The sequence below is a fragment of the Haliotis cracherodii genome, unplaced genomic scaffold (genome assembly GCF_022045235.1).
Source record: "Haliotis cracherodii isolate W230 unplaced genomic scaffold, xgHalCrac1.p SCAF_2, whole genome shotgun sequence".
NCBI classification, from domain to species: Eukaryota; Metazoa; Mollusca; class Gastropoda; order Lepetellida; family Haliotidae; genus Haliotis; species Haliotis cracherodii.
This window is the reverse complement of record NW_027266275.1, coordinates 74,167,216-74,194,045: the sequence shown is the minus strand read 5'-3', so window position 1 is coordinate 74,194,045 and position 26,830 is coordinate 74,167,216. Positions and strand designations below refer to the sequence as shown.

General features: G+C 43.0%; 1 protein-coding gene across 2 annotated transcripts in view; it reads left to right on the top strand.

Annotated features, from left to right (window-relative positions):
• LOC139468509 (neuronal acetylcholine receptor subunit alpha-10-like) overlaps positions 1-26,830 on the top strand; it is a 201,594-nt gene that overhangs the window by 93,536 nt on the left and 81,228 nt on the right. For both annotated transcript variants that reach the window (XM_071250502.1, XM_071250501.1), the window contains one exon: positions 350-759. In XM_071250502.1, the coding sequence (XP_071106603.1) occupies positions 660-759 (100 nt within the window). In that variant the 5' untranslated portion in view covers positions 350-659. The remainder of the gene's footprint in view (positions 1-349; positions 760-26,830) is intronic.

Sequence of the window (26,830 nt, the reverse complement as noted above, 5' to 3'; positions counted from 1 at the left end):
TGGCCGTCGTACCGCCCCAAGTCCGCCACACCGAACTCCCTCCCTGTTCGCCACTGTTGTGAACACTCGCTGATGACAGCACGTCCAAGCTGTGGTATTTTCAAATGTCATAGTGTAATTGAGGAGTATTTCAAAATTCCAACGAACGTAAAACAGAACATCAAAGCATTGTCCATATAGCTCCGTCTATGTAAAAAGTGGTAGTACCATTCATTATTCAGGCCATTCCTCCAAGGCAATATCTCGCCACACCAAATCCAGCTTATTGGTGGAAGCCAATTTCTTGTAAGCTAGGAGGGCAGTGCCGGCGTGGTAGAACTGCAATCACTTTCCCTACTCCTTATTTCAGCAGAGGCATCACGGAGGCTGTCTGCAGACTGGTCCGCCAATGAGATCGTACTGGGGCTGAGCGTGTTGTGAAGAGCCGGCCCCCTGTCCCGACCCCCTCCCTCCTCTGTGCTGGCGCCCCCCAAGCCAGCCCCGCCAGGCAGCGCCTCAACAGTCGCCCCCAGACCAAGGAGACTAGGGATTGCGCTCATTGCAACGCCAGTACACTCCAACATAGGACTGAATAGAGCGAAATCTACAATCAAAGATGAATATTTGATAGCGTTCTATCTTGTGTGAGACTGATCGGAGCTGGATGAAGAGCTCCCACCATGCAGCGACGACAGGAGCAGCGGCAACAACCCTACGTCTGCGGCAGGATGCGCTACTTCTACATCTTCCTCATCATGTATTCCATCACCTCCCATGCAGGTAAGGCCAGTTATTCTGTCACGTGGTGTTCCACTCACCTACACATCCGGGCAGTTGCAACATCCAAACCATGTAAACATTGAGCGCATACCTGGTATATATACGCCCAGTCGGACCACTAGATACAGATGGACACCCCACATCTCACCCAGCATCCTGTCATCTCTTAAGTTTAAATTAACCTACCCAACCAACATCCCCCACCACCCCTAACTTACCCACCATCCCAACCTACCAACGAATTCACCCAGACACTCCAAAACTTTCAAGCGCTCTCGCGAACAATATTTGTATATGCACATATATGTTCTTGGTATGTTGTCATTGTGTAACTCGCATATTTTATTACACATTTCCCGTCTTCCTATTTATGACTCAACGTTATGAATCATACATTTGTGACTTATGTTTGATTATCAAACATTTAAACTGATATATAGACCCGCTATAAGATATGAAGGATGACATCACTCTTCAGCCATCTTCCGTTCACGCTAACACATCTACATTTGTTGAAGATCCACGCTCTATTCATGTTTGCCTGCACTGGGGTAAATGGACACCTTACCGATTGTGTGAAGGTGGAGGAGAAGCTACATTTGGCCTTTCCTGTGGAACTGTGTTGGTTAAATGTCAGCACATTGCTGGCAGACTAACGCATTGTTGCTGTCATTCTGGACTGACAAGCAGAACACTTTCGTGACCCTGTAGGTTGGTAGAAAGCCCAGCGTACAGCTTTAATTTGGCCTGCCATTACCTGATGGCGCACATTACGAGGAGAATGCCTGTCTGTCAAGCTGAGCACTACTGGAAGCTACCAATCTCCCGTTTGCATCAAACCAATCTCAATTCTTTGTTGTTTGTGAAAGTGCAATCTTTATATTATGTCAGTGCTGACATGAGCATTAAATCTGTGGCATCTACCCCTCCCACGTACGCCGTTACAACATACTCTACACCCCACACAACTCTACCTCGACACTGCCAAAACATACTCTACACCCCACACAACTCTACCTCGACACCGCCGAAACGTACTCTACACCCCACACAACTCTACCTCGACACCGTCAAAACATATACTTTACACCCCACACAATTCTGCCTCGTCACCGTCAAAACATATACTTTACACCCCACACAACTCTACCTCGACACCGTCAAAACATATCCTTTACACCCCACACAACTCTGCCTCGACACCGTCAAAACATAAACTTCACACCCCACACAACTCTACCTCGACACCGTCAAAACATAAACTTCACACCCCACACAACTCTACCTCGACACCGTCAAAACATAAACTTCACACCCCACACAACTCTACCTCGACATCGTCAAAACATACTCTACACCCCACACAACTCTACCTCGACACCGTCAAAACATATACTCTACACCCCACATAAGTGCCTATACAACATAACCTACACCCCGACGTCCACTGATACATCTGGTAGATATCCACTGATACAACTGTACATATCTACTGATACAACTGATACATATCTACTGATGCAACTGGTACATATCTACTCATACAGCTGATACACATCTACATTGTACTTATACAACTGATACATATCTACTGATGCAACTCGTACATATCTACTCATACAGCTGATACACATCTACTTATACAACTGATACATATCTACTGATACAACTCGTACATAACTACTCATACAGCTGATACACATCTACTTATACAACTGATACATATCTACTGATACAACTCGTACATATCTACTCATACAGCTGATACTCATCTACTTATACAACTGATACATATCTACTGATACAACTTGTACATATCTACTGATACAGTTGGTACATATCTATTGGTACAGTTGGTACATATCTACTCATACAACTGGTACAGATGGTACATACTTACTGATAGAGATGGTACATATCTACTGATACAGCTGTACATATCTAGTGATAGAGATGATACATATCTACTGATACGGCTTGTACATATCTATTGATAGAGATGGTACATTTCTACTGATGCAGATGGTATATTTTTACCGATAGAGGTGGTACAACACTACTACTGTTAGAGATTTCCATATCAACTGATAACGCTGGTACAAACCTACTGATACGGCCTGTACATATCTACAGATGAAGATTTGCATATCTACTGATACAGCTGATATATAGCCACAGACACTTTGTGCCGGATGCGTGACTACTTAACTTACACGTTATACTTGCACATGTTACAACCATTCACCTTCTTATGCAAAGTAAGTGAGTGGCGGGTGCTTCCGGTATGACAAGACATGCTTCCCCTTTTCGCGAACACCTGGTGTTATCACTGATTTGTTTATACCGATTAACGATTCATGTAATTTCCACAGCTATTTTGCTATATTTTGCACATTGGAATCTGACTCGATGGATAATCGGGACTGGGTATGTTCTGGCATTGACGTTTTATATTTTCAAATGTGTAGACATAATGACCTTACTCTACAAGCTACCCCTCATGGATATGCAAATGCGCCACACGTGAACGCAAACGTCACACACACGCTCGCGCACACACACACACACACACACACACACACACACACACACACACACACACACACACACACACACACACACACACACACACACACACACACACACACACACACACACACACACACACACGCGCACACGCACACGCACACGCACAAGCACACGCACGTTCGCGCACACGCACAGGCAGGCACATTTTTGAGAGGTCCTAGGTATCTCTGAGGTGGTAAGGTAGATATTCCCAGCAGTTGAACCATGGGAGTCATAATAACGATCGATTGTGTAGGAGTCGGGCCTAACTTAATTCTATACTGAATAAATCTCCTGAATATTAGGTAAATGGCTTCATTAGACTGTGTGATGGCGAGTTAGAAGAGCCATAACTAGCCACCATTCTCTGGCACCGGTCGCTCCTACAACGCCCCCTGGTGGCACGGCGTCATACACGCCACGGATACAGGTGTTTAGGTCTCACTGTTAGTCCTGGGTGTTGGGGATTTAGTGTAAAGAGGTCCTATTGCGTATACCTCTATTACACTCTAATTTTGGAAGAAGTTTTTTATCAGCAGCTTAAGGTACACTTTAAGACCCTGTCTGGTCGCAAGTTTATCTTACGCACACGTGTTAAGGGATGAAAGTGGTTTATTCTTGTGTGTTGATGTTTCCGTACTAGTAAAAAGGATTCAAGTTAGCACTCAGCTGTGCACAGCATAACTTAATCAACGCTGTCAGACGGAACCAGAAGTGCCATTCCTGATGTATGTTGACTGGAAATATTGTTTCAGTATATATAAACACAGCACCGCTCAGGTGGGTTAAGACACATCTCCAGCTGGGTTGCCATAGTGATATGTTTTTGTTTTATAAAAACCCTATCGCTGTCGCGAGGTTGTATGAATCTTAAGTTGACTCGGGTAATTTCGGTAAAAGCTTTTGTTATTGATTTTGTGGCAAAACGTTACAGGGTTGTTCCTGACTCCGTGTGCATGCTATCACACCCAAGGTACCACCCCCTCCCCTCTAATCTCAGTTGTCACGATGCTGGAGAGTTTTTTTAAGTCACCTTATACTCCCGTCATAATCTTAATCTATCGCTTGTTCTCGGTCTCTCATTCTCTAACTCTATCTATTTATAGCTCTCTCTCTCTCTCTCTCTCTCTCTCTCTCTCTCTCTCTCTCTCTCTCTCTCTCTCTCTCTCTCTCTCCTGCTAGCCCTCTCCTCTCTCTCTCGCTCTCTCCTGCTCTCTCTCCTATCCCTGTTGCTCTCTTTCTCTCTCTCTCTCTCTCTCCAGCTCTAGCCCCACCCCTTCTCTCTTTCTCTCTTTCTCTTTTACGCAATATCACGTCTACTTATTCCAGTTGCATGCTTCTATCTTAAACAGCCAAGCCAGATGTGCATGTTTGTCATAATCAGGAATTGCTCGGCTATTTCACAAATCTAATTTATTTATGAGTCGAATAATAACTGATATCAAAAGAGGTTTTAGCATTTCTTCAGTGACAACACGGTGGCATTAACCATTAGTTTGATTAAGCCGGTTCGTTGTCACACGATCAGCAGTCAACTTCACCTGATGCTGATACATCCCCTGTTGAGCAACACCCACCCCCATTTCTCTGTTTTTCTTAGTGTTCATTTTTTCTTTCATTTTTTTCTTTTTAAACCCTAGATCTCATTCATTCTCTCCCTCACTCAATCACTCTCTCACTTAAAACTGTCACTCTTGTCCTTTCTTTCGTTGCACCACCGCCGCCTGAAAGAATGATAAGAATGATTGATGGCAGGGGTTGATATTCAGATAACACGCTGACAGGAGCTTCGGTGTCACGTGGAGTCAGTAGGTTCACCGACCCAGCTTTGATGTAATTCTTGCTTCAGAAACTGTCCACCTCGGGATTTCTGCACGGAGACTCTGCAGTCTTTGAAGATGCCTGTTGTCAGATATATAAGATAAGGGTGTTACATTAATCCGGCAATGAGAATAAACGCTGTTGTGTTGGGTTATGTGACTAAGAAATGACACCATCGCGCAATGGAACATAACGGTCACACATTAAACTGTTACACATGGTGCAGTCACACGTAACACAAACATACAGTAACACATCATATTGTTACACATACATACAGTCACACATCACACGTCATACAAACATACAGTTACACATAACATTGTCGCACACACATACGGTCAAACATCACATTGTCACACTAACATACAATCACAACACATTGCCATAAACACATAGTCACACATCACACTGTCACACACAAACACAAACACACGTCACATTGTGACACACATACAGTCACAGACCGTGCTACTGTCACACACACACACACACATATGTACAGTCACACATCACACTGTCACACACATACAATCACACGTCGGTGTTACACACATACAGTCACTCATAAGACTGTAACACACATATACAGTCACAAATCGCATTTTGCTAACCGTCTTAAAACAAAATGTCTAGTGGTTGTGTATTCACGGTCAAAGAGCACATTCTTACCTCTTTCAGAAATGAACTGGACCAGGTACTTCCATACTCACACTTATTTTCATCCCTATTCTAGGGGTCCCTAGGGGTGACACCACTTATGAACATAGGAGTAGTTGAAACACAAAATGATAATTATGGATAGATTGTAGATTTTAATAACACACACACACACACACACACACACACACACACGCACACACACACACACACACAGATCAATTACTGTTTATAAATAATTAAATAAACAGCGATTGATCTTTGCAACACCTATTGATATGTAATCTTGGGTCGTTGTCTTCCTTATCGCAAGTTTTGAAATCAGATTGATATAGCCCTCATTCCTCATTCCCAATATGAACATGTTGTTTTATTAAACTGATCTCGTCTCAGATACATTTTACTTTCGCTAATATCTTTTAATCTCTACCTCCAACATGAACATCTTGTTTTATTAAATTGAGATTTTCTCAGTTACCTTTTAGTTTCATCAATCTCCTTTAATCTCTACTTCTTAAGTTTAACTTGGACATGTTGTTTTATTCATAGATCTCTTCTCAGTAACCCTTTCGTTTTGTTAATCACCTTTAATCTCTGCCTCTGGAACATGTTAGAAAACATGCAATAAACCTTATATGACAATTGAAAACTCTCCCTTCAAGCAACATATTTGAAGTTCCTTCTGTCCTGGTGCAGTCGATGTTCAAAGTGAGAAGTTGCAACCTGGTGCCATTTCACCTTCAGTTTCAAGGAAGACGAACTGGGATTAGCATCTCCCCATTAAAGGCAGTTAAGTGATTCCAGACATATACGTGTCACGGTACATGGTATTTAGCCTTTGTAATTAAATGTTCATGTAGACAAGGGTTGTCATTCTAATGTCGCCATGACATTTTGATATCGTATGTGCTTTGAAGCTGCTCAAGAAATGTCCGTACAAAACGTTTGAATATAGCTCGGCCCCCGAACTGCCATCTTTGTAAAAACGATAATAAAATCTTGGTACCTTGGTCGACCACCCGCCCCATGAAGATCCGGGGTAGAATAGGTCTTCAGCAACCCATGAATTGCCTTAAGAGGCGACTAACGGGATCGGGTGGTCAGGCTCGCTGACTTGGTTTGATGTATGTCATCGTTTCCCAATTGCGTGGATCGATGCTCAGTGATTGTCTGGTCCAGACTCGATTATTTACATGCCGCCGTCATACAGCTGGAATATTGGTGAGTGAGACGTTAAACAACAAACAAACAAACAAACAAACAAACAAACAAACAAACAAACAAACAAACAAACAAGCAAACACTTGGTCGACCACCAAACCGTGTATATCCTCAGTAAGCCATCACGGGAGTTTACTTGACCACAGTAGCCGTGTCCATCTATGTGAGTGACCATGTACACCTTATAAGATGTAAACAGCCTGTTTGTATACGTCTTGGCTGGTTCAGATCGAGATGAGAACCAGTCATGTATAGAAATGCCTAAGCCGATTAAGAGTAACATAGAAGAAGAAAATTAGTTAATTTATGTGTCTCACAGTACACAATCTCGAAGATGCAGTATTGAAAATAATTACGTACACATTAAGACACAAAAAAGTACACATTAAAAGAACATGGTGCTAAAATTATACAACACATGAAGATGGAAACTATTTCAAAGTTTAATTTCTTTTTCTAAAACACCAATTGCAAATATAGCAGTTTCCTTCAGACTGCGTTGTTTATGTTTTACATGTTCGGAATGAATGAGTGTAGCATTTCAAACGTGATCAACATGTGTATGAGATTGGTGAAGTCCCAGGCTGGAAGCAGTTCGGGTTCCTTCAGAAAGGGTTTACAAGCTAATATGTAATGTAGTTGTCATGGCTTTAGTTCCTGCGAATGCTGGTCTTCTGTGATAAACGTAAACATGCTATGTGATCGCCTTATAGTTCTCAAAACATTCATTTAAAAACATGAACGGTATTTGACTAATGTCGCTTTGATAAAAGTGAATGTTTTGATTTTAAAGAAATCCCCCGGAAATGTGTAGTTATTAATAGTATTTCATTTTTTTATTCAGTTTTTCGTCTGTAGTTATAATAAACATTGTGATGGCATATATATGCCAAATTAACTGCAAGTCAAACAGAGTCGTATACTGAAACACAAAATATCATCCCATAGACTAATTTGTTTAATTATGATATATAGCAGGATATAATCATTGTGATAGGAGCTGGTGTGCCCAAAGGACGCAACTCTGCACAGCGAATCGCGGCGCCTTAGACGACTGGGCCACCGGTGCCCCATTCAATTAATGAGAACACCATACCCACAATGTTGCTGGACTATATATGAATAATATTACTGGTCGACTAAAAGTATACTCTCAAACAACACCTTCGATGTGGTGCATTCATAATTTATTATTGGGTAAGCTGTCGATGTGGTGCATTCATAATATAATATTGGGTAAGCTGTCGATGTGGTGAAATCATAGTGTTGTGTAAGCTATCGATGTGGTGCAATCATATATTGTTGTGTAAGCTGTCGATGTGGTGCAATCATATATTATTGGGTAAGCTGTCGATGTGGTGCAGTCATATATTACTGGGTAAGCTGTCGATGTGGTGCTATCATATATTACTGGGTAAGATGTCGATGTGGTGCAATCATATGTCACTGGGTAAGCTGTCGATTTGGTGCAATCATATATTATTGGGTAAGCTGTCGATGTGGTGCAATCATATATCACTGGGTAAGCTGTCGATGTGGTGCAATCATATATTGTTATGTGAGCTGTCGATGTGGTGGAATCACATACAGTGAAACCTCTTTAATCGGGACCCCGTGTATATGGAAACTCGACCTTGCAACTTGTTTGGGGAATTTTCTTTACAAGAACGTCACCCCATATCCGTGATGCGCAAATCCAGATGATTCCCAATGAATTGTTTGTCCAGATTGATGAGGTTTCAGTGTATTGTCAGGAAAGCTGTCGATATGATGGAACAGTTTATTGGAATATCAGCTGTCAGACTGAGGAAATACCATCGGGCAATTTGATCCTTCACTGTGATTGTCTGTAACAAGTGGAACTGTCTGATTAATAGACATGAACATGAGGTTATAACTGATACCACTGTCATGCGTATATGGACAGGAAGCACGTGATGTTATAGACAGAAACCCTTCGTTTGTTCGTGAGTAAGGCCTGATTACCGATGTCCTTGTCGAACTCCATCGAAAGAACCCTGATGCGCATGTGCCAAACGTATTAAGCGCATCCCAGTATGGTCTACGTAGGCCTATCTTGTGCCTGTGTTGCTTTCTGATCTACGTGGACCCCGTAGCTACTACATGTCATACTGTTTTAATCATATGGACCGTATCTAGTGCCTGTGTAACACTTTGATGTATATTGACCGTGGCTACTACATGTCATACTGTTTTATCCATATGGACCGTACATTGTGCCTGTGTAACACTGTGATGTATATTGACCGTGGCTTGTATATGTGTTACTGTTTTATCCATATGGGCCGTATCTAGTGCCTGTGTAACACTTTGATGTATATTGACCGTGGCTACTACATGTCATACTGTTTCATTCATATGGACCGTACATTGTGCCTGTGTAACTCTGTGATGTATATTGACCGTGGCTTGTATATGTGTTACTGTTTTATCCATATGGGCCGTATCTAGTGCCTGTGTAACACTGTGATGTATATTGACCGTGGCTGGTACATGTGTTACTGTTTATCCATATGGGCCGTATCTAGTGCCTGTGTACCTCTGTGATGTATATTGACCGTGGCTTGTATATGTGTTACTGTTTTATCCATATGGGCCGTATCTAGTGCCTGTGTAACACTGTGATGTATATTGACCGTGGCTGGTACATGTGTTACTGTTTATCCATATGGGCCGTATCTAGTGCCTGTGTAACACTGTGATGTATATTGACCGTGGCTGGTACATATGTTTTATCCATATGGGCCGTACATTGTGCCTGTGTAACACTGTGATGTATATTGACCGTGGCTGGTACATATGTTTTATCCATATGGGCCGTATCTAGTGCCTGTGTAACACTGTGATGTATATTGACCGTGGCTGGTACATATGTTTTATCCATATGGACTGTACATTGTGCCTGTGTAACACTGTGATGCATATTGACCGTGGCTGGTACATGTGTTACTGTTTATCCATATGGGCCGTATCTAGTGCCTGTGTAACACTGTGATGTATATTGACCGTGGCTGGTACATGTGTTACTGTTTATCCATATGGGCCGTACATTGTGCCTTTGTAACTCTGTGATGTATATTGACCGTGGCTGGTACATATGTTTTATCCATATGGGCCGTACATTGTGCCTGTGTAACACTGTGATGTATATTGACCGTGGCTGGTACATATGTTTTATCCATATGGGCCGTACATTGTGCCCGTGTAACATTGTGATGTATATTGACCGCGGCTGGTACATGTGTTACTGTTTCTCCATATGGACTGTACATTGTGCCTGTGACACAAGCTGATGTATATTGACCGTGGCTGGTACATGTGTTGCTGTTTTACTTCCATGGACCGCATCTAGTCCCTGTGTAACTCTCTGGTGTATATGGACCGGTGTATATCACACGTCATTGCTTTCTAGTATACCTTAAGGTTACCTATGTTTGTAAGGAGCTGTTTCAAAATTGACATATCTTGTTGTCTAACATTTGGCTTTGAGACAATTGAAGGTTTCCTTTCCAGCTATGAAAGGCGATTGAATTCGTGATGCCGAATAGTACCCCATCGTACGTACAGTTTGCGTCATGGCTTCTCACTGCCCGCGTTGATAAGAAAGAGCAAATACATACTAAGTGATAAACAGTAGCATTTCATCATCATAAAAGAGCATCACTTAGTTCTGGACAAAGACTAACAGGAACACAAAGTAACAGTTAACTGGGAAAAGATTGTCTTATTTGAGCAAAGTACACTCTCCCGCTGCCCACAGCGCGTTCCAGTAATACGAATCCGCATATAGAACCCGCTCCTCCTTAAACTGAACATATATTCTTGGATGCATTGTAAACAGATCCTAAACGCTAATTGAATTCTTTCTTATGCATAATGCAAACGACATCCAATTTGGCCAAAGCACAACTATTCCGGATAATAGGTGTATCTGATTCATAAACTAATGTTTCGCTCGGGAGATGGACTTACTCCTTCACTTGACTTGCTGTGCGCGGTGCAGAGTAAGATCGATGTCTGCCTCTTCCAGGCAATTGCGTGGCTGACAAGAAGATCGGGCGGGTAATGATGACGGGTGGAATGTATCGTCATGCTCGGATTAGTGGTGATTAGGGGTGGATGTGTCAGAATCGAGTGGGTGTATCCTCAGGTGTGACCTGGTGTATGGTGTTCTGGCGCGGATGGATAGTGTTCTGGGACGGATGTGTGATGTTGTGGGTAGAATTGGCGCAGTTCTGGGAAGGATGGGCGGTGTAGTTGTGGTAATGAGTGGTGGTGTTGGAGCGACTGGGTGGTGTTCTGGGGTGGATGAGTGGCACCTTGATGTGGATGAACAGTGATCTGGGTTGAAACGGTTATGTCCAAGACTGATGTTCCAATGTCAAATTAGGGTGTTTTGGGCTGAATGGGTTGTGATCTGGGACAGAGGCAGACAGGTAACGCCTCCATGCGGATACTTGTCCTGTGGACCCGTGACACCCGGGATAGCATAGGTCTTCAGCAACCGATGATTATCGTAAGAGGCAACTTAGGGGTTCGGGTGGTTAGGCTCGCTGACTTGGTTGATGTATGTCATCGTATCCCAATCAATGCTCATGATGTCAGTCACTGGATTGTCTGGTCCAGACTCGATAATTTACAGACAGCCGTCATATAGCTGGAATATTGGTGAGTGCAGCGTTAAACAACAAACAAACAAACACGTCATGTGCAGGATGGGTAATGATTGAGATGAGGCGATGCCACTGTGTACATAGCCTAAGAATACAGAGTATCCGGCAATTTAAAATTACATCTCTCAGCTTTATTATTCATCCATCCATCCCCCACCCCAAAGCCAAGGGTCGTCAGGAGAGGCAGATTCTGCAGGGCTATAAATCACAGATGTAACAGTCTCATATCCGAGTTGATATCGTTGTAACGACGTTGCACAAGCCCCCGTAGCATGGCGAGTAGTTAATGAGGTGTACATCACACACTGAACACCACAGCCAAATCTTGTCAATAGCTATGTGCAATCATTGCCCGGTGTTTTTGTACGCTAGCTTCACGCCATTTCCAGAGAAGCGTAAAAGTTGATGTAATAGATCGTTCTTTTGAGTTGTGTGATAAGCCGAACATATATCAACCGACACGACAACGCGGGCAGTACATAAATATTCAGTTATCTAAATATTTCCATTCGCCTAACTGCCTCTGATTCGTTTTAGCTTTGCATATTTACACACCCGATTCGACACACTGGCTTGTAAATTTACTTCTCCGATAAGAGGGATTATATTTTATAGTGAGATTCATTGTCCAAGGAATGGAGCGAAGGCTTTCATAACCACAAAAGTGCCTTTCTCCCGTCTTACACAGCGCAATGAGGGAGCACGAACAGTAATTATTTAAGCCAAGGCTCTGAATTACCGCGACTCAACGCATCTACCAACATCTGTCAACGCAAACACGCAAGTGTCTTATTGTGGCGTAAAACCAGAATACCACTATCATCAGAAATTAGAAACAGAAAACTTCATTCCTGAAACGCAAGGAATCTAAAAGCTATCATCGGAACAGTCATTACGAGCAGTCTAATGTAGCCACTGCTGACGGTGTTGAAACTGGGGCCTGCGTGTGTGACATTGTTCAGACGGAGACTGTGCAACTCACCATCGTCTTCGAGGGTCTTCCATTTCTACTCCGGAACGACCCTGAAGCTGACTACGGGCTAAACGACCTGGGCGACATCGTTCATGTTGCTTTTTGTCTCCGACTTTGTCCCCCGCGTTTTGCCCACGGACCATCAACATGTCATGTAGCCTCCTCGACATCTTCTCGACCTACTCTCGAAATGTACCCCATTGACACTAATTACAATAGGCCCGTCAGTCGTCTTGGCCATACAGTCGTAGCAATATTGCAAGGAGCATAAAATCGTTTGCACAAATGATCAATAGACATGCAGGGCACGGGGCAACTGTGGAGACCTAATTGTTACAATACCTTTGTTTCCCCTGTAGGAACGTGACGATTGATCTAACCATCGATACGTCGACTTTGCCGATGTCCCGACGGCAATAGACCATTGAGATGTAAGACATCAATACATGATAGCGCTGCCACACTTAAACATTGAAAGTATCAAAAGATTTAATAAAATGAAAAACATGGTCTTAATCATGTATTATTCCATTCGTTTGAGCGAAGAAATATTTTATTGAAAGGACACGGGGCGTCCATTCAGAACACGATTATGAATAGAATTCAGCCAATTATTAGTGATGCGTGAGATGAATAAATACTTATACCTCCACACAGTCTGCTAAATTAAGAGCTTGGGTGTTGTGGTCGACTCTATCATCACGTCTTATGCCAGTACATTACTATACAGGGTTGTAGAGGAACTTTCCAAACTGTCGCAATAGTAATGCAATAGTACAAAGTAGTCATTCTGTACTATTGTATGATGAACAGGTGTCCTCAGCAGAAAATCCTGTTCACGGTGTATCCAGATTGTATTGGAGTGAGTGAGTGAGTTGGGTTTAGCGCCGCTTTTAGTTATATTGCAGCAATATCAGGGCAGGGGACACCATAAATGGGTTCCATCGCCCACAATTTGTACTTGAACTAACAATAGATTTTATGTCTTTCCCTATACAAGGTTATATCGTTCCAGCAAGGACAGTCTTTGTATGTACGGATAAGGGACACGGACGATTGCGAACCAGTGCTGCAAGTTGCTGCCAGTTTCCGCTGGGCACGGGTTCGAATCCCAGATTGCGCTGATTATGATCCTCGATCTTTCATCGCCACGGCCGTTATCATAAGTGGCATTACATGTCAGCGTCATGTGTGTCTGAGGTGTGAATGAATGCTGTGTCACCCTTCGGCTAGTGATGCTGCAGGGCTTCACGACAGCCCGTATGTAGACACGTCTTAGGAGGTGGTATTTAAGATGAACAACAATCCATGGCGTCTGGAGACAATGTAGCTGAAATCAGTCGGTTCACTCTCTGTAATCACACTGTCTCCTTTTTATTTGATTTCTACGACACGCACGTGCCTGTCGATAGTATTCATCATATTGAGATCTATTGGCTTGCGGTGATCGAACCAATATCTCAGGACCAGGAGCCGTGCCCTGTGTTCGTTGTCTTGGAACTCTACAGTCGGTCTTCATGTCCATTGTCTCCGGGCATAGTCGGGTTCAGTGATTTTGAGCCTTGGTATCACACAGCCGAGATTAGTGTCTTTTGACAAAACAGTCGGGTTCACCATTCGTTGTCCTGTGACCAAATAGTTGGGTTCAACTTTCGTTGTTTTGGGGCCAGATAGTTGAGTTCAACATTCGTTGTCCCGGGACCAAATAGTTTGGTTCAACATTCGTTGTCTTGGGGCCAAATAGTTTGGTTCAACATTCGTTGTCCTCAACCAAATAGTCTGGCTCAGCATTTATTTTCTTTGGACCCCGCCGTCTCCTTTAAATCTCCACTTTCATCACGAGGTAGGACTTCTACTTCCATTACTTACCAATATTATAGCTGGTTGATCATGTCAACATTCATTGTCTTCGGACTAAATAGTCGCATTCATCATGCATTGCCTTGAAACCAAATAGCCGGGTTCATCATTCTTTGTCTTGGGACCAGATAGTCATTGTCAACATTTATTGTCTTACGACCAAATAGTCGGGTTCAACGTTCGTTGTCTTCGGACCAAATAGTCAAATTCAACATCAACTGTCTTGAGACCAAATAGTCTGGCTCAGCATTTATTTTCTTTGGACCCCGCCGTCTCCTTTAACTCTCCACTTTCATCACGAGGTAGGACTTCTACTTCCATTACTTACCATTATTATAGCTGGTTGATCATGTCTGTACGCGCCGTTTTGTTAAACTAGTTTAATTACCATTACCTCTGCCCACCGTTCATTGGAAGGTGCATGTGTCTGTAAGTTTCTATAAGGTCACTAAATACAGATGCATTGTGGAAACGCCATCATCAGTTGCTGACATCCTTTACGTAAGATCTTTTGGGTTCAGCATCTTAAAAGCTTACTTCCCATTAAGCGCCGACTATTGGTATGTAGATATTGGCAGTGCCCCTGTCTCTAGACAGCGTCTGGCCCGACTGCACCTGCATCAGACAGCGCGGCGATAACAACATGTATATCACATGGAATGTGTTGCTCCCGAAGCGCAGTCACGACTCGCCGGGGGATGATGGTCTTCGCTTCCGGGATGCGGAGTGGAACGCAAGTCGCACCTTCCGTTCAACTTCAATTGGATTACATTCCGAAATGGGCTGGAGGCAACTTGCAAAGTTTACCAAATCGTTTATTGTCCATTTGATGAAAGGTTGGAGAAAACAACTTCTGTGATAGCAGATTAAGCCATTTCAGAAAGTGCTTTTTCAGAACTTTAGTGGAGCCAATATTAATCCATGGCATGCTCTGTGCGGTCCTAGCGCGGGGGTAGGGGGACGAGATGGGGGTGGGGTGATTAGGGGGCGCGATATAGGGTGGGGGAGGAGGGGCAAACTGGCCGTTGTGACTCGGGCCGCCCTAGCAATTCCAGTCACACATCACAAACACATCTTGATCATCGCCACTCAACTTTTTCTTCTAATTTTGTGTAACTCGATTCAATCACTGGATGCTAATCCATCAATTTCCTGCAAACAGCACTCTGCTTTGCCCACTTTCCATTGTACCCCATAAAAACATGTTGGAATTAGGCAAGCCTGCATCAGTTGAGCTAAATTTTTGAAAAGATATTTTTGTTGTTTTTTCTCATTAATTTTCAGCCATTGATTGAAACGATCTATACTAAGCGAAGAAGGCGTCAATCATACATTGAGTAAATCATCACTTTTTGAGGGCCCCCAGTGAACGCCATTGCGATAGGAAAAACATGCAGCCAATGTTAGAATAGAGCTGCCGGATGTAAGACTGGTGCTCTATAGATCGGGTTATTTTCTGCGTTCAGCAGCGACAAACAGTTCTCTGTTGTAAGTGACAGCTTCAGAAGCTCAATGATACAACCGTGGGGGTTTGATATGCCTGCTAATGGTACAGTGGTGTTTAAATAGATGTACAAGCAGTTTGACATTGCATTGTCCTGGCTGTCCGTCATTCATGAAAGCACAGAATACAACCAGGCTAATAACAAGAGCAGTCTGGAATACAACATATCGTTCAATAACAGCAACAGCAAACAACAAAAAATCAGACAAGCAGCAAGGTATAGAACATGTCTTACTATTAACAACAGGTTACACAACATCGCTAGCAGTTAACGGCAAGGCAAATAATGGTGCAAACAATAAACAGAAAGGAATACAACATTTATAAATGTAAACAGAAAGGAATACAACATTTCTAAATGTAAACAGGAAGGAATAAAACATTGTTAACAACGACCAGGAGGAATACAATATTTCTAAAAGTAAACAGAAATAAATAAAACATTTCTAAATGAAAACAGGAAGGAATACAACATTTCTGAAACTAAACAGGAAGGAATAAAACATTTCTAAAACTAAACAGGAAGGAATACAACATTTCTAAAAGTAAACAGAAAGGAATACAACATTTCCAAATGCAAACAGGAAGGAGTACGACATTTCTAAAAGTAAACAAGAAGGAATACAACATTTCTAAAAGTAAACAGGAAGGAATATAATATTTCTAAATGCAAACAATAAGGAATACATCATTACTAAATGCCAACAGGAAGGAATACAACATTTCTAAAAGTAAACAAGAAGGATACAACATTTCTAAAGTAAACAGGAAGAAATACAACATTTCTAAAAGTAAACAGGAAGGAATGTAATATTTCTAAATGCAAACAATAAGGAATACAACATTTCTAAATGCAAACAGGAAGAAATACAACATTTCTAAATGCAAACAGGAAGGAATACACCCTTGTTAACAACGACCTGGAGAAATACCACATCACAATTCTAACCATACATCAAAATAAAAAAATAAACCATTTCTAACAACATGCATCACGGAATACAACATTGCTTCCAATAAACAATAAACAACACACTACTTCTTACAACAAGCAACACGCAGTACAACAACACAATAGTAATACATCATTTCTAACAACGCTTAGCAAGAAGTACAATATTTTTGACATTACGCAACATGTATTATATCTATTTTCATTTTTAAGAGCAAGTTAAACATTTCTAAAAGCGAGCAACATGAAGTACAACATTTCTAACAACAACGCAACATTTAATACAACATTGCTGCCAATTAACAATGCGGAATACAACATTTCTAGCAATAGGCATGATGTAATACAACATTCTAACAAGCAACGTGTTGTAAACAACATTTCTAACAACAAGCAACATATAGTACAACATTTCTAAAAATCAACATGACCTTGTAGTACAAAATTTCTAACAATCCTTATCACGTAGTACAGCATTTCTAACAACAATCAACAAGCAGAACAACATTTCCTTCATTTCTGGCTAAAAGTTACAAGGATAACAACATTGATCACAATTTGCAGTTCGGAATATCACATTTATTAGAATGAACAACATGGCTAAAAACATTGCTAACATAAAGAAGTGAACAACATTGCTAGCAATATGAATATATTCTTTGTGGAAACACTAAGAATAACATGCATTTCTTATTTGGCTTTGACAATGTAAAATGTCATGTCATAATCCACTCAGAAGCGAGCTGTTATGGACGTCAGCATTTCCACTCTACATCGTCGCAGTGTAAATACAAAGGTGACGTCTTGTGTATGGTCCGGTGACCTTTAGTTCAATGGCTGTAATAGACAACTTATCAGTAGACCCCTCAGTGCTGTAATGCTTGTCTGCAGACATCCCACTTCTCCTAGACGTGATCGGGGATATCCGGTGTCTCCTGTACAAGGGTCACTTGATGGCGATAGGGCCAATAGCTCCAGACATCGCCATGTTGTGCAGAGGGACCAGTCGACTCCAGACACCTCCCTGTGGTATATCCGACTCCAGACACCTCCTGTTGTATATCCGACTTTAGAGACATCCCTGTTGTATATCCGACTACAGACACCTCCCTGTTGTATATCCGACTTTAGACACCTCCTGTTGTATATCCGACTTTAGCCACATCCCTGTTGTATATCCGACTACAGACACCTCCCTGTTTTATAACCTACTCTTGACATCGCCTTGTTTGTTTGTGATTGTTTAACACCGCACTCATCAACATTCCTGCATTAAGACGGCGGTCTGTAAATAATCGAGTCTGGACCAGACATTCCAGTGACTGACATCACGAGCTTCGATTAGCGCATGCAACCACTTCGTGGCATATGCGACTTTAGACACCTCCCTGTGGTACAACTGACTCTGGACACCAGCTTGTGTTATATTCGACTATAGACACCTTCCTGTGGTATATCCGACTATAGACACCTTCCTGTGGTATATTGGGACTAGATGACCAAAGACACCTTCCTGAAGTATATTGAGACTAGGCAACTCTAGCCACCTTTCTGTAGTATATTGGGCTAGATGACGCTAGACACCTTCCTGTAGTATTTTGGAATAGGCGACACCAGACACCTTCCTGTAGTATTTTGGGACTAGGCGACTCTAGACACCTTCCTGTGGTATTTTGGGACTGTATTATTTTGGACTAGGTGATACGAGACACCTTCTTTAGGCATATTGGAACTAGATGACCCAAGACACCTTCCTGTAGTATATGAAACGTTAGCCACATTCATGTGGCATATGAAACGTTAGCCACATGTATTATATGAGTTTGACACTTACCTATAGTATATGAAGCTCTAGAGGCCTCACTGTAGTATATGAAACTTAAGATATCTCCATGTAGTATATGAAACGTTATCCACCTTCCTGTAGCATGTGAAACTTTAGACACCTCCTTGTAGTATATGAAACGTGATATATCTCAATGTAGTATATGAAACGTTAGCCACCTTCCTGTAGCATGTGGAATTTTAGCCACCTCCCTTTAGTATATGAAACGTGATATATCTCAATGTAGTATATGAAACGTTAGCCACCCCCATGTAATATATGAGAAACGTTAGACACCTCCCAGTTGTGTATGAAACTCCCTCCTCCCTATGACACCCCCCTATAGCATGTGAAACGTCAGCCACCTCCCTGTAGCATGTGAAACATACACCACCTCCCTGTACTATATGAAACTTTAAACAACTCCCTATGAAACGTTAGACACACCCCTGTAGTATATATGCGCTACATAATTTCGACATATCCCCTGTACTATATGAGGACTGTGTGACTAAACATCTCCGTCACTCCAATAGAGAGTTTGGCACCAGATACAATGAAAATGATTTGGCGATAGCTAAGATGCCGTACAGTGGAAGAATGTTTGTGTGGCTTCACTGGACTCAACATTACTGTTGTGTGTGCATTGGTCCTGCTGTCTGGCTTCGCGGATTGTGCTATTACACAGACCTGCCGGCTCAGTTCAGGGGGCAATAACAACCCATTCACGGCTTCTCCAATAAGATCTTGCCGTGCCAAGTTTGCAATTTTGGAATGTGCGCAAGATTTTATGGGGCTGGTAAATTTGCTTTAGCCTAAAAAGACACGTTTAATGTTTGCACGGCGAAATTTTGATAATTCACAAATTAAAAAAAAGATATTGCTTGTCCCCTGGTGTGTGGTAGATGTGAGTAAGCTGGACAAACACGCGGCTGATTGTCTTAGTGACTACTCTTTGTGCGTATCGAAGGTCCCTCCAGTTTTATCAGCGGTATATGTGTTGTATGTGATATATACTCTGATTGAAGTGCATTTTCGTAATATCCCCAACTGCCAGGAGCACCCCTCGCGTCCTCCCGTTCTCCTCAATCGATCGCCCGACACTGCTTCTCCTCATTCTCTGGGGACTCGTGGTAGTAGAGACCCACTGCTTATAACCTAACCGACGCTTAATGGATTTGTAAAGCATCGACGTTTGTGCATTAGGGGGACTTAGTGGAAACAATTTGAAAATAGCGACTTTCAATTAAAGATGGCCGATTCTTATGTGCTTGAACATTTGTCGTTCAAACTGTGTGAGACGAATGCATAGAAAAGCCATGGGCTCCGTTTAATAGCGGGAAACGAGAAGATAAATGTCGGATAGTTCAGCAAACAAACTACAACCATCTTTGTGACGCAAACTCTTTCTGATACAGCATCAGGGATCACGATATCAGGTCGCGATCTTACAGCTAAACAGAGTCTGGGAGCATGATATCAGGTCGCGATCATACAGCTAAACAGAGTCTGGGAGCATGATGTAAGGTCGCGATCATACAGCTAAACAGAGTCTGGGAGCATGATGTAAGGTCGCGATCATACAGCTAAACAGAGTCTGGGAGCATGATGTCAGGTCGCGATCATACAGCTAAACAGAGTCTGGGAGCATGATGTCAGGTCGCGATCATACAGGTAAACAGAGTCTGTGAGCATGATGTCAGGTTGCGATCATACAGCTAAACAGAGTCTGGGAGCATGATGTAAGGTCGCGATCATACAGCTAAACAGAGTCTGGGAGCATGATGTCCGGTCGCGATCATACAGGTAAACAGAGTCTGTGAGCATGATGTCCGGTCGCGATCATACAGCTAAACAGAGTCTGGGAGCATGATGTAAGGTCGCGATCATACAGCTAAACAGAGTCTGGGAGCATGATGTCAGGTCAAGATCATACAGCTAAACAGAGTCTGGGAGCATGATGTCAGGTCGCGATCATACAGGTAAACAGAGTCTGTGAGCATGATGTCAGGTCGCGATCATACAGCTAAACAGAGTCTGGGAGCATGATGTAAGGTCGCGATCATACAGCTAAACAGAGTCTGGGAGCATGATGTCAGGTCACGATCAGGGAGCAGGGTATCAGGTCACTATCACATGTCAGGGAGCAGGGCATCAGGTCACTATCACATGTCAGGGAGCAGGGCATCAGGTCGCTATCACATGGTCAGGGAGCAGGGTATCAGGTCACTATCACATGTCAGGGAGCAGGGTTTAAGGTCACTATCATACGTCAGGGAACAGTGTATTAGGTCACTATCATACGTCAGGGAGCAGGGTATCAGGTCGCTATCACATGTCAGGGAGCAGGGTATCATGTCGCTATCACATGGTCAGGGAGCAGGGTATCAGGTCACTATCACATGGTCAGGGAACAGGGTATCAGGTCACTATCACATGGTCAGGGAGCAGGGTATCAGGTCACTATCACATGGTCAGGGAACAGGGTATCATGTCACTATCACATGGTCAGGGAGCAGGGTATCACATGGTCAGAATGCATGCTTTTGCAGCAACACACTTACTGCACTGGTTTCGACAGATATCAGTCTCCCAAACTCTTGCAGCAACACACTTACTGCACTGGTTTCGACAGACATCAGTCTCCCAAACCCTTACAGCAACACACATACAGCACGGGTTTATAGCAGATATCAGTCTCCCAAACCCTTGCAGCAACACACATACAACACGGGTTTCAACAGATATCAGTCTCCCAAACTCTTGCAGCAACACACATGCAACACGGGTTTATAGCAGATATCAGTCTCTCAAACCCTTGCAGCAACACACATACAGCACGGGTTTCAACAGATATCAGTCTCCCAAACCCTTGCAGCAACACACATACAACACGGGTTTCGACAGATATCAGTCTCCCAAACTCTTGCAGCAATACACATACAGCACGGGTTTCAACAGATATCAGTCTCCCAAACCCTTGCAGCAACCCACATACAGCACGGGTTTTAACAGATATCAGTCTCCCAAACCCTTGCAGCAACACACAAGCAACAAAGGTTTTATCAATGTCTCGACGCGTTGTCACAACATCAGAAGCAGTGGTTAAGTCAGATAACTGTGTTTGGGTCTTGAAGGTCGTCTCTTGATGGAAGATTTCAAACTAGGGAAATTGAGAGTTTATCGAGTCATTTATTTTCCATTTCACACGTCAACAAATTCTGAAGTGATAAGAATGAAAAGCTGCTGACTATGCTGCTTCGCTGGTTATTCATATCTCATGCCTGAAGTCAAAGAGCTCACACCACTCTGCTCCTGTCTGACCCCAGTATATCATGCTTGAAGTCAACGAGCTCACACCAGTCTGCTCCTGTCTGACCCCCAGTATATCATGCCTGAAGTCAAAGAGCTCACACCATTCTGCTCCTGTCTGACCCCAGTATCTCATGCCTGAAGTCAAAGAGCTCACACCACTCTGCTCCTGTCTGACCCCAGTATCTCATGCCTGAAGACAAAGAGCTCACACCACTCTGCTCCTGTCTGACACCACTATTTCATGCCTGAAGTCAACGAGCTCACGCCACTCTGCTCCTGTTTGACCCCAGTATCTCATGCCTGAAGTCAACGAGCTCACACCACTCTGCTCCTGTCTGACCCCCAGGATGTCATGCCTGAAGTCAAAGAGCTCTCACCACTCTGCTCCTGTCTGACCCCCAGGATATCATGCTTGAAGACAACAAGCTCACACCACTCTGCTCCTGTCTGACCCCAGTATCTCATGCCTGAAGACAAAGAGCTCACACCACTCTGCTCCTGTCTGACACCACTATTTCATGCCTGAAGTCAACGAGCTCACGCCACTCTGCTCCTGTTTGACCCCAGTATCTCATGCCTGAAGTCAACGAGCTCACACCACTCTGCTCCTGTCTGACCCCCAGGATGTCATGCCTGAAGTCAAAGAGCTCTCACCACTCTGCTCCTGTCTGACCCCCAGGATATCATGCTTGAAGACAACGAGCTCACACCACTCTGCTCCTGTTTGACCACAGTATCTCATGCCTGAAGTCAACGAGCTCACACCACTCTGCTCCTGTCTGACCCCCAGGATGTCATGCCTGAAGTCAACGAGCTCACACCACTCTGCTCCTGTTTGACCCCAGTATATCATGCCTGAAATCAACGAGCTCACACCACTCTGCTCCTGTCTGCCCCCCAGGATCTCATGCCTGAAGTCAAAGAGCTCTCACCACTCTGCTCCTGTCTGACCCCCAGGATATCATGCCTGAAGTCAAAGAGCTCACACCACTCTGCTCCTGTCTGACCCCAGTATCTCATGCCTGAAGTCAACGAGCTCACACCGCTCTGCTCCTGTCTGACCCCCAGGATATCATTCCTGAAGTCAAAGAGCTCACACCACTCTGCTCCTGTCTGACCCCCAGTATATCATGCCTGAAGTCAACGAGCTCACACCACTCTGCTCCTGTTTGACCCCAGTATCTCATGCCTGAAGTCAACGACCTCACACCACTCTGCTCCTGTCTGACCCCTAGCACCTCATGCCTGTACGTGTGAGCTCATTCCTTTCCATGTGTGAAGGATGGTTTGTTCCCAATGCCTGTACGTGTGAGCTCATTCCTTTTCGTGTGTTAAGGATGGTCTGTTCCTCATGCCTGAACGTCTGGACTGATTCCTTTCCGTGTGTGAAGGAAGGTTTGTTCCCAATGCCTGAACGTCTGGACTGATTCCTTTCCTTGTGTGAAGGATGGTCTGTTCCCCATGCCTGAACGTCTGGACTGATTCCTTTCCGTGTGTTAAGGATGGTCTGTTCCCCATGCCTGAACGTCTGGACTGATTCCTTTTCGTGTGTTAAGGATGGTCTGTTCCCCATGCCTGAACGTCTGGACTCATTCCTTTTCGTGTGTTAAGGATGGTCTGTTCCTCATGCCTGAACGTCTGGACTGATTCCTTTTCGTGTGTGAAGGGCGGTCTGTTCCCCATGCCTGAACGTCTGGACTGATTCCTTTCCGTGTGTTAAGGATGGTCTGTTCCCCATGCCTGGACGTGTGGACTGATTCCTTTCCGTGTGTGAAGGAAGGTCAGTTCCCCATGTCTGAACGTCTGGACTGATTCCTTTCCGTGTGTGAAGGATGGTCTGTTCCTCATGCCTGAACGTCTGGACTCATTCCTTTCCGTGTGTGAAGGAAGGTTTGTTCCCAATGCCTGAACATCTGGACTGATTCCTTTCCGTGTGTTAAGGATGGTCTGTTCCCCATGCCTGAACGTCTGGACTGATTCCTTTCCGTGTGTGAAGGATGGTCTGTTCCCTATGCCTGGACGTCTGAACTGATTCCTTTTCGTGTGTGAAGGATGATCTGTTCCCCATGCCTGAACGTCTGGACTCATTCCTTTCCGTCTGTGAAGGATGGTCTGTTCCCTATGCCTGGACGTCTGGACTCATTCCTTTCCGTCTGTGAAGGATGGTCTGTTGCACATGCCTCAACGTGTGAGCTCATTCCTTTCTTAGTGTGAAGGATGGTCTGTTCCTCATGGCTGTACGTCTGGACTCATTCCTTTCCTTGTTGGAAGGATGGCCCATACCTCATGCCTGAACGTGTGAGCTCAAAGGGAGAGAAGACACATTGGTTTTGGCTCAGTCCCTGTTGGCGATGTTGTCAGCGTCGGCGTTCCCATCCTATTCGGGGTTATAACTTAAACCCGTTCAATGTTTTTTCTACCATACTTGGGTCATCAGATTAACTGGTGTCTTTTGCAGCGTTAATTTTGTTTTAAATTATATTTTTTTTATGTTTTCATTGAAACAATTCCGACTTTGTCTCAAACGAGGGTAGAGTCCGTTTCAGGGCCATAACTTGAAATGCATTCAGCATATTTCACCAAAACTATGCATATGCATTGCTCATCAGATTGAATGGTGCCTTTTGCTGTTTCAAGAACTTAATAAATTCTATTTTCTTATGTGTCCGTGGATTTGTCTCAAACGAGCGTCAGATTTGTTTCGGGGGCATAACGTTTTCTTCTTTTCAACATTTTTAACAAAACTAAAAATGTGTATGGATTGCTCATCAGCTTAACTGGTGCCTTTTGCTATTTTCCTTTTTTCTAAATTTTATTTTGTTAAGTTTCCATGGAAACAATTTGGACTTATTCGCAAACAACTCCAGGCTTCATTTCCGAGCCATGACTCTCAAGCTAATATAATGAATATTTTTGCATGAAAGTGTTCATATAATGCCTCTTCATTAATGCATTAATCAGAACCTGTCCAGGTATTCTTTTGCCCTTATTGTGTTTCGGTTTGCAAACACATTTATAGTAAAAACTTGAACTAATGTATCCAAAAAAGGAGAGAAGGGGACATGTTTTTAATGGTCAAAACCACATCCCTTTCTGTGTCTGAACGATGGTCTATACCTCCTGCCTGAACGCTTGATCTCATCCCGTCTGTGTCCTTTCTGCAAACGATTTGTAGAAGGCCATATTAGTAACGGGCGTTTTGTACTCCAACTCTCAAAATTACCCGCTGCCAAATCCCAATGGCCTGTCTGCCTTTGTGTACCATGTCATCTAGGAATTGAAAATGATCGCCAGTATTCCCTGTATCTAGATCTTGTGCAATAATACCTTTGACATCCCATCAAAAATGAAAAGTCCAACGCTTTATTCTTCATTTTTAATTGGATAATATGTTAATAAATTAATCTTGGTTATCAATACGGAACCACTTTTTTCCCAGCTGTTTGAGATGTGAATTCATTTGTCAGCAATTTCTTTTCCCGAAATCAACCAAATAAAAACAAACAGTCAATACATGCCGAATGTCACATTAAGCTAAATTTTTACATCAAACTCCCATATAAGATATTAGCGTGTGTTGTATGCAGCAAAGTTCCTTTCACCACCTGCTACACTTTCCCGGTGGAACCGTCGTGAAATCGTTGCCATGGTTCTTTGTATGGTACCTTATGTAATTTTAAATGGGCAATAGTTTCACAAACCGCCAACTGATTCAGTCTGTGCTGAGCGTTTGATGTGCCAGTAAACACCATTCCTCACTGAATTACATATATACTGCATAGACTGTATATTTCACAGTAGTGGGTCAACGGGAATGCAGTAAACTGGTATGATATCGTATAACTGTGCAAGATAACGATTCTCACGCCAATGATGCGGGGTCTGTTACAGTTGTTTACAGTTTATGGATGATAATGTTGCTTTCTTGTTGCTAATGTAGCTTTCGCGTTGACAAAGTAGCTTTCTTGTTGACATGTAGTTATATTGTTGATATTGTTTCTTTCTTGTTGCTAATGTAGCTTTCGCGTTGACAAAGTAGCTTTCTTGTTGACATGTAGTTAAATTGTTGATATTGTTTCTTTCTTGTTGCTAATGTAGCTTTCGCGTTGACAAAGTAGCTTTCTTGTTGACACGTAGTTTTATTGTTGACATTGTTTCTTTCTTGTTGCTATTGTAGCTTTCGCGTTGACAAAGTAGCTTTCTTGTTGACAATGTAGTTATAGTGTTGATGATATTGCTTTCTTGTTGTCAATGTAGCTTTCTCGTTGACAAAGTAGCTTTCTTGTTGTCAATGTAGCTTTCTCGTTGACAAAGTAGCTTTCTTGTTGTCAATGTAGCTTTCTCGTTGACAAAGTAGCTTTCTTGTTGTCAATGTAGCTTTCGCGTTGACAAAGTAGCTTCCTTGTTGATAATGTAGTTTTATTATTGACAATGCTGCTTTCTTGTTGCCAATGTAGCTTTCTTGTCGCCAATGTAGTTTTCTTGTTGACAAAGCAGGTTTATTTCTGAACAGTACATTGAATAATGTTGAAGTGTAGTTTCTATTGTTCACAATGCAGGTTTAAGTGTTCACAACACATGCACTACCGTAGAATTTAATATATATTCTGCACTACTGGCGGTGACCCTGTGATATCTGGAGTTGACAGTGCAGCTCTAAGGGGTCGGCCTATGGATA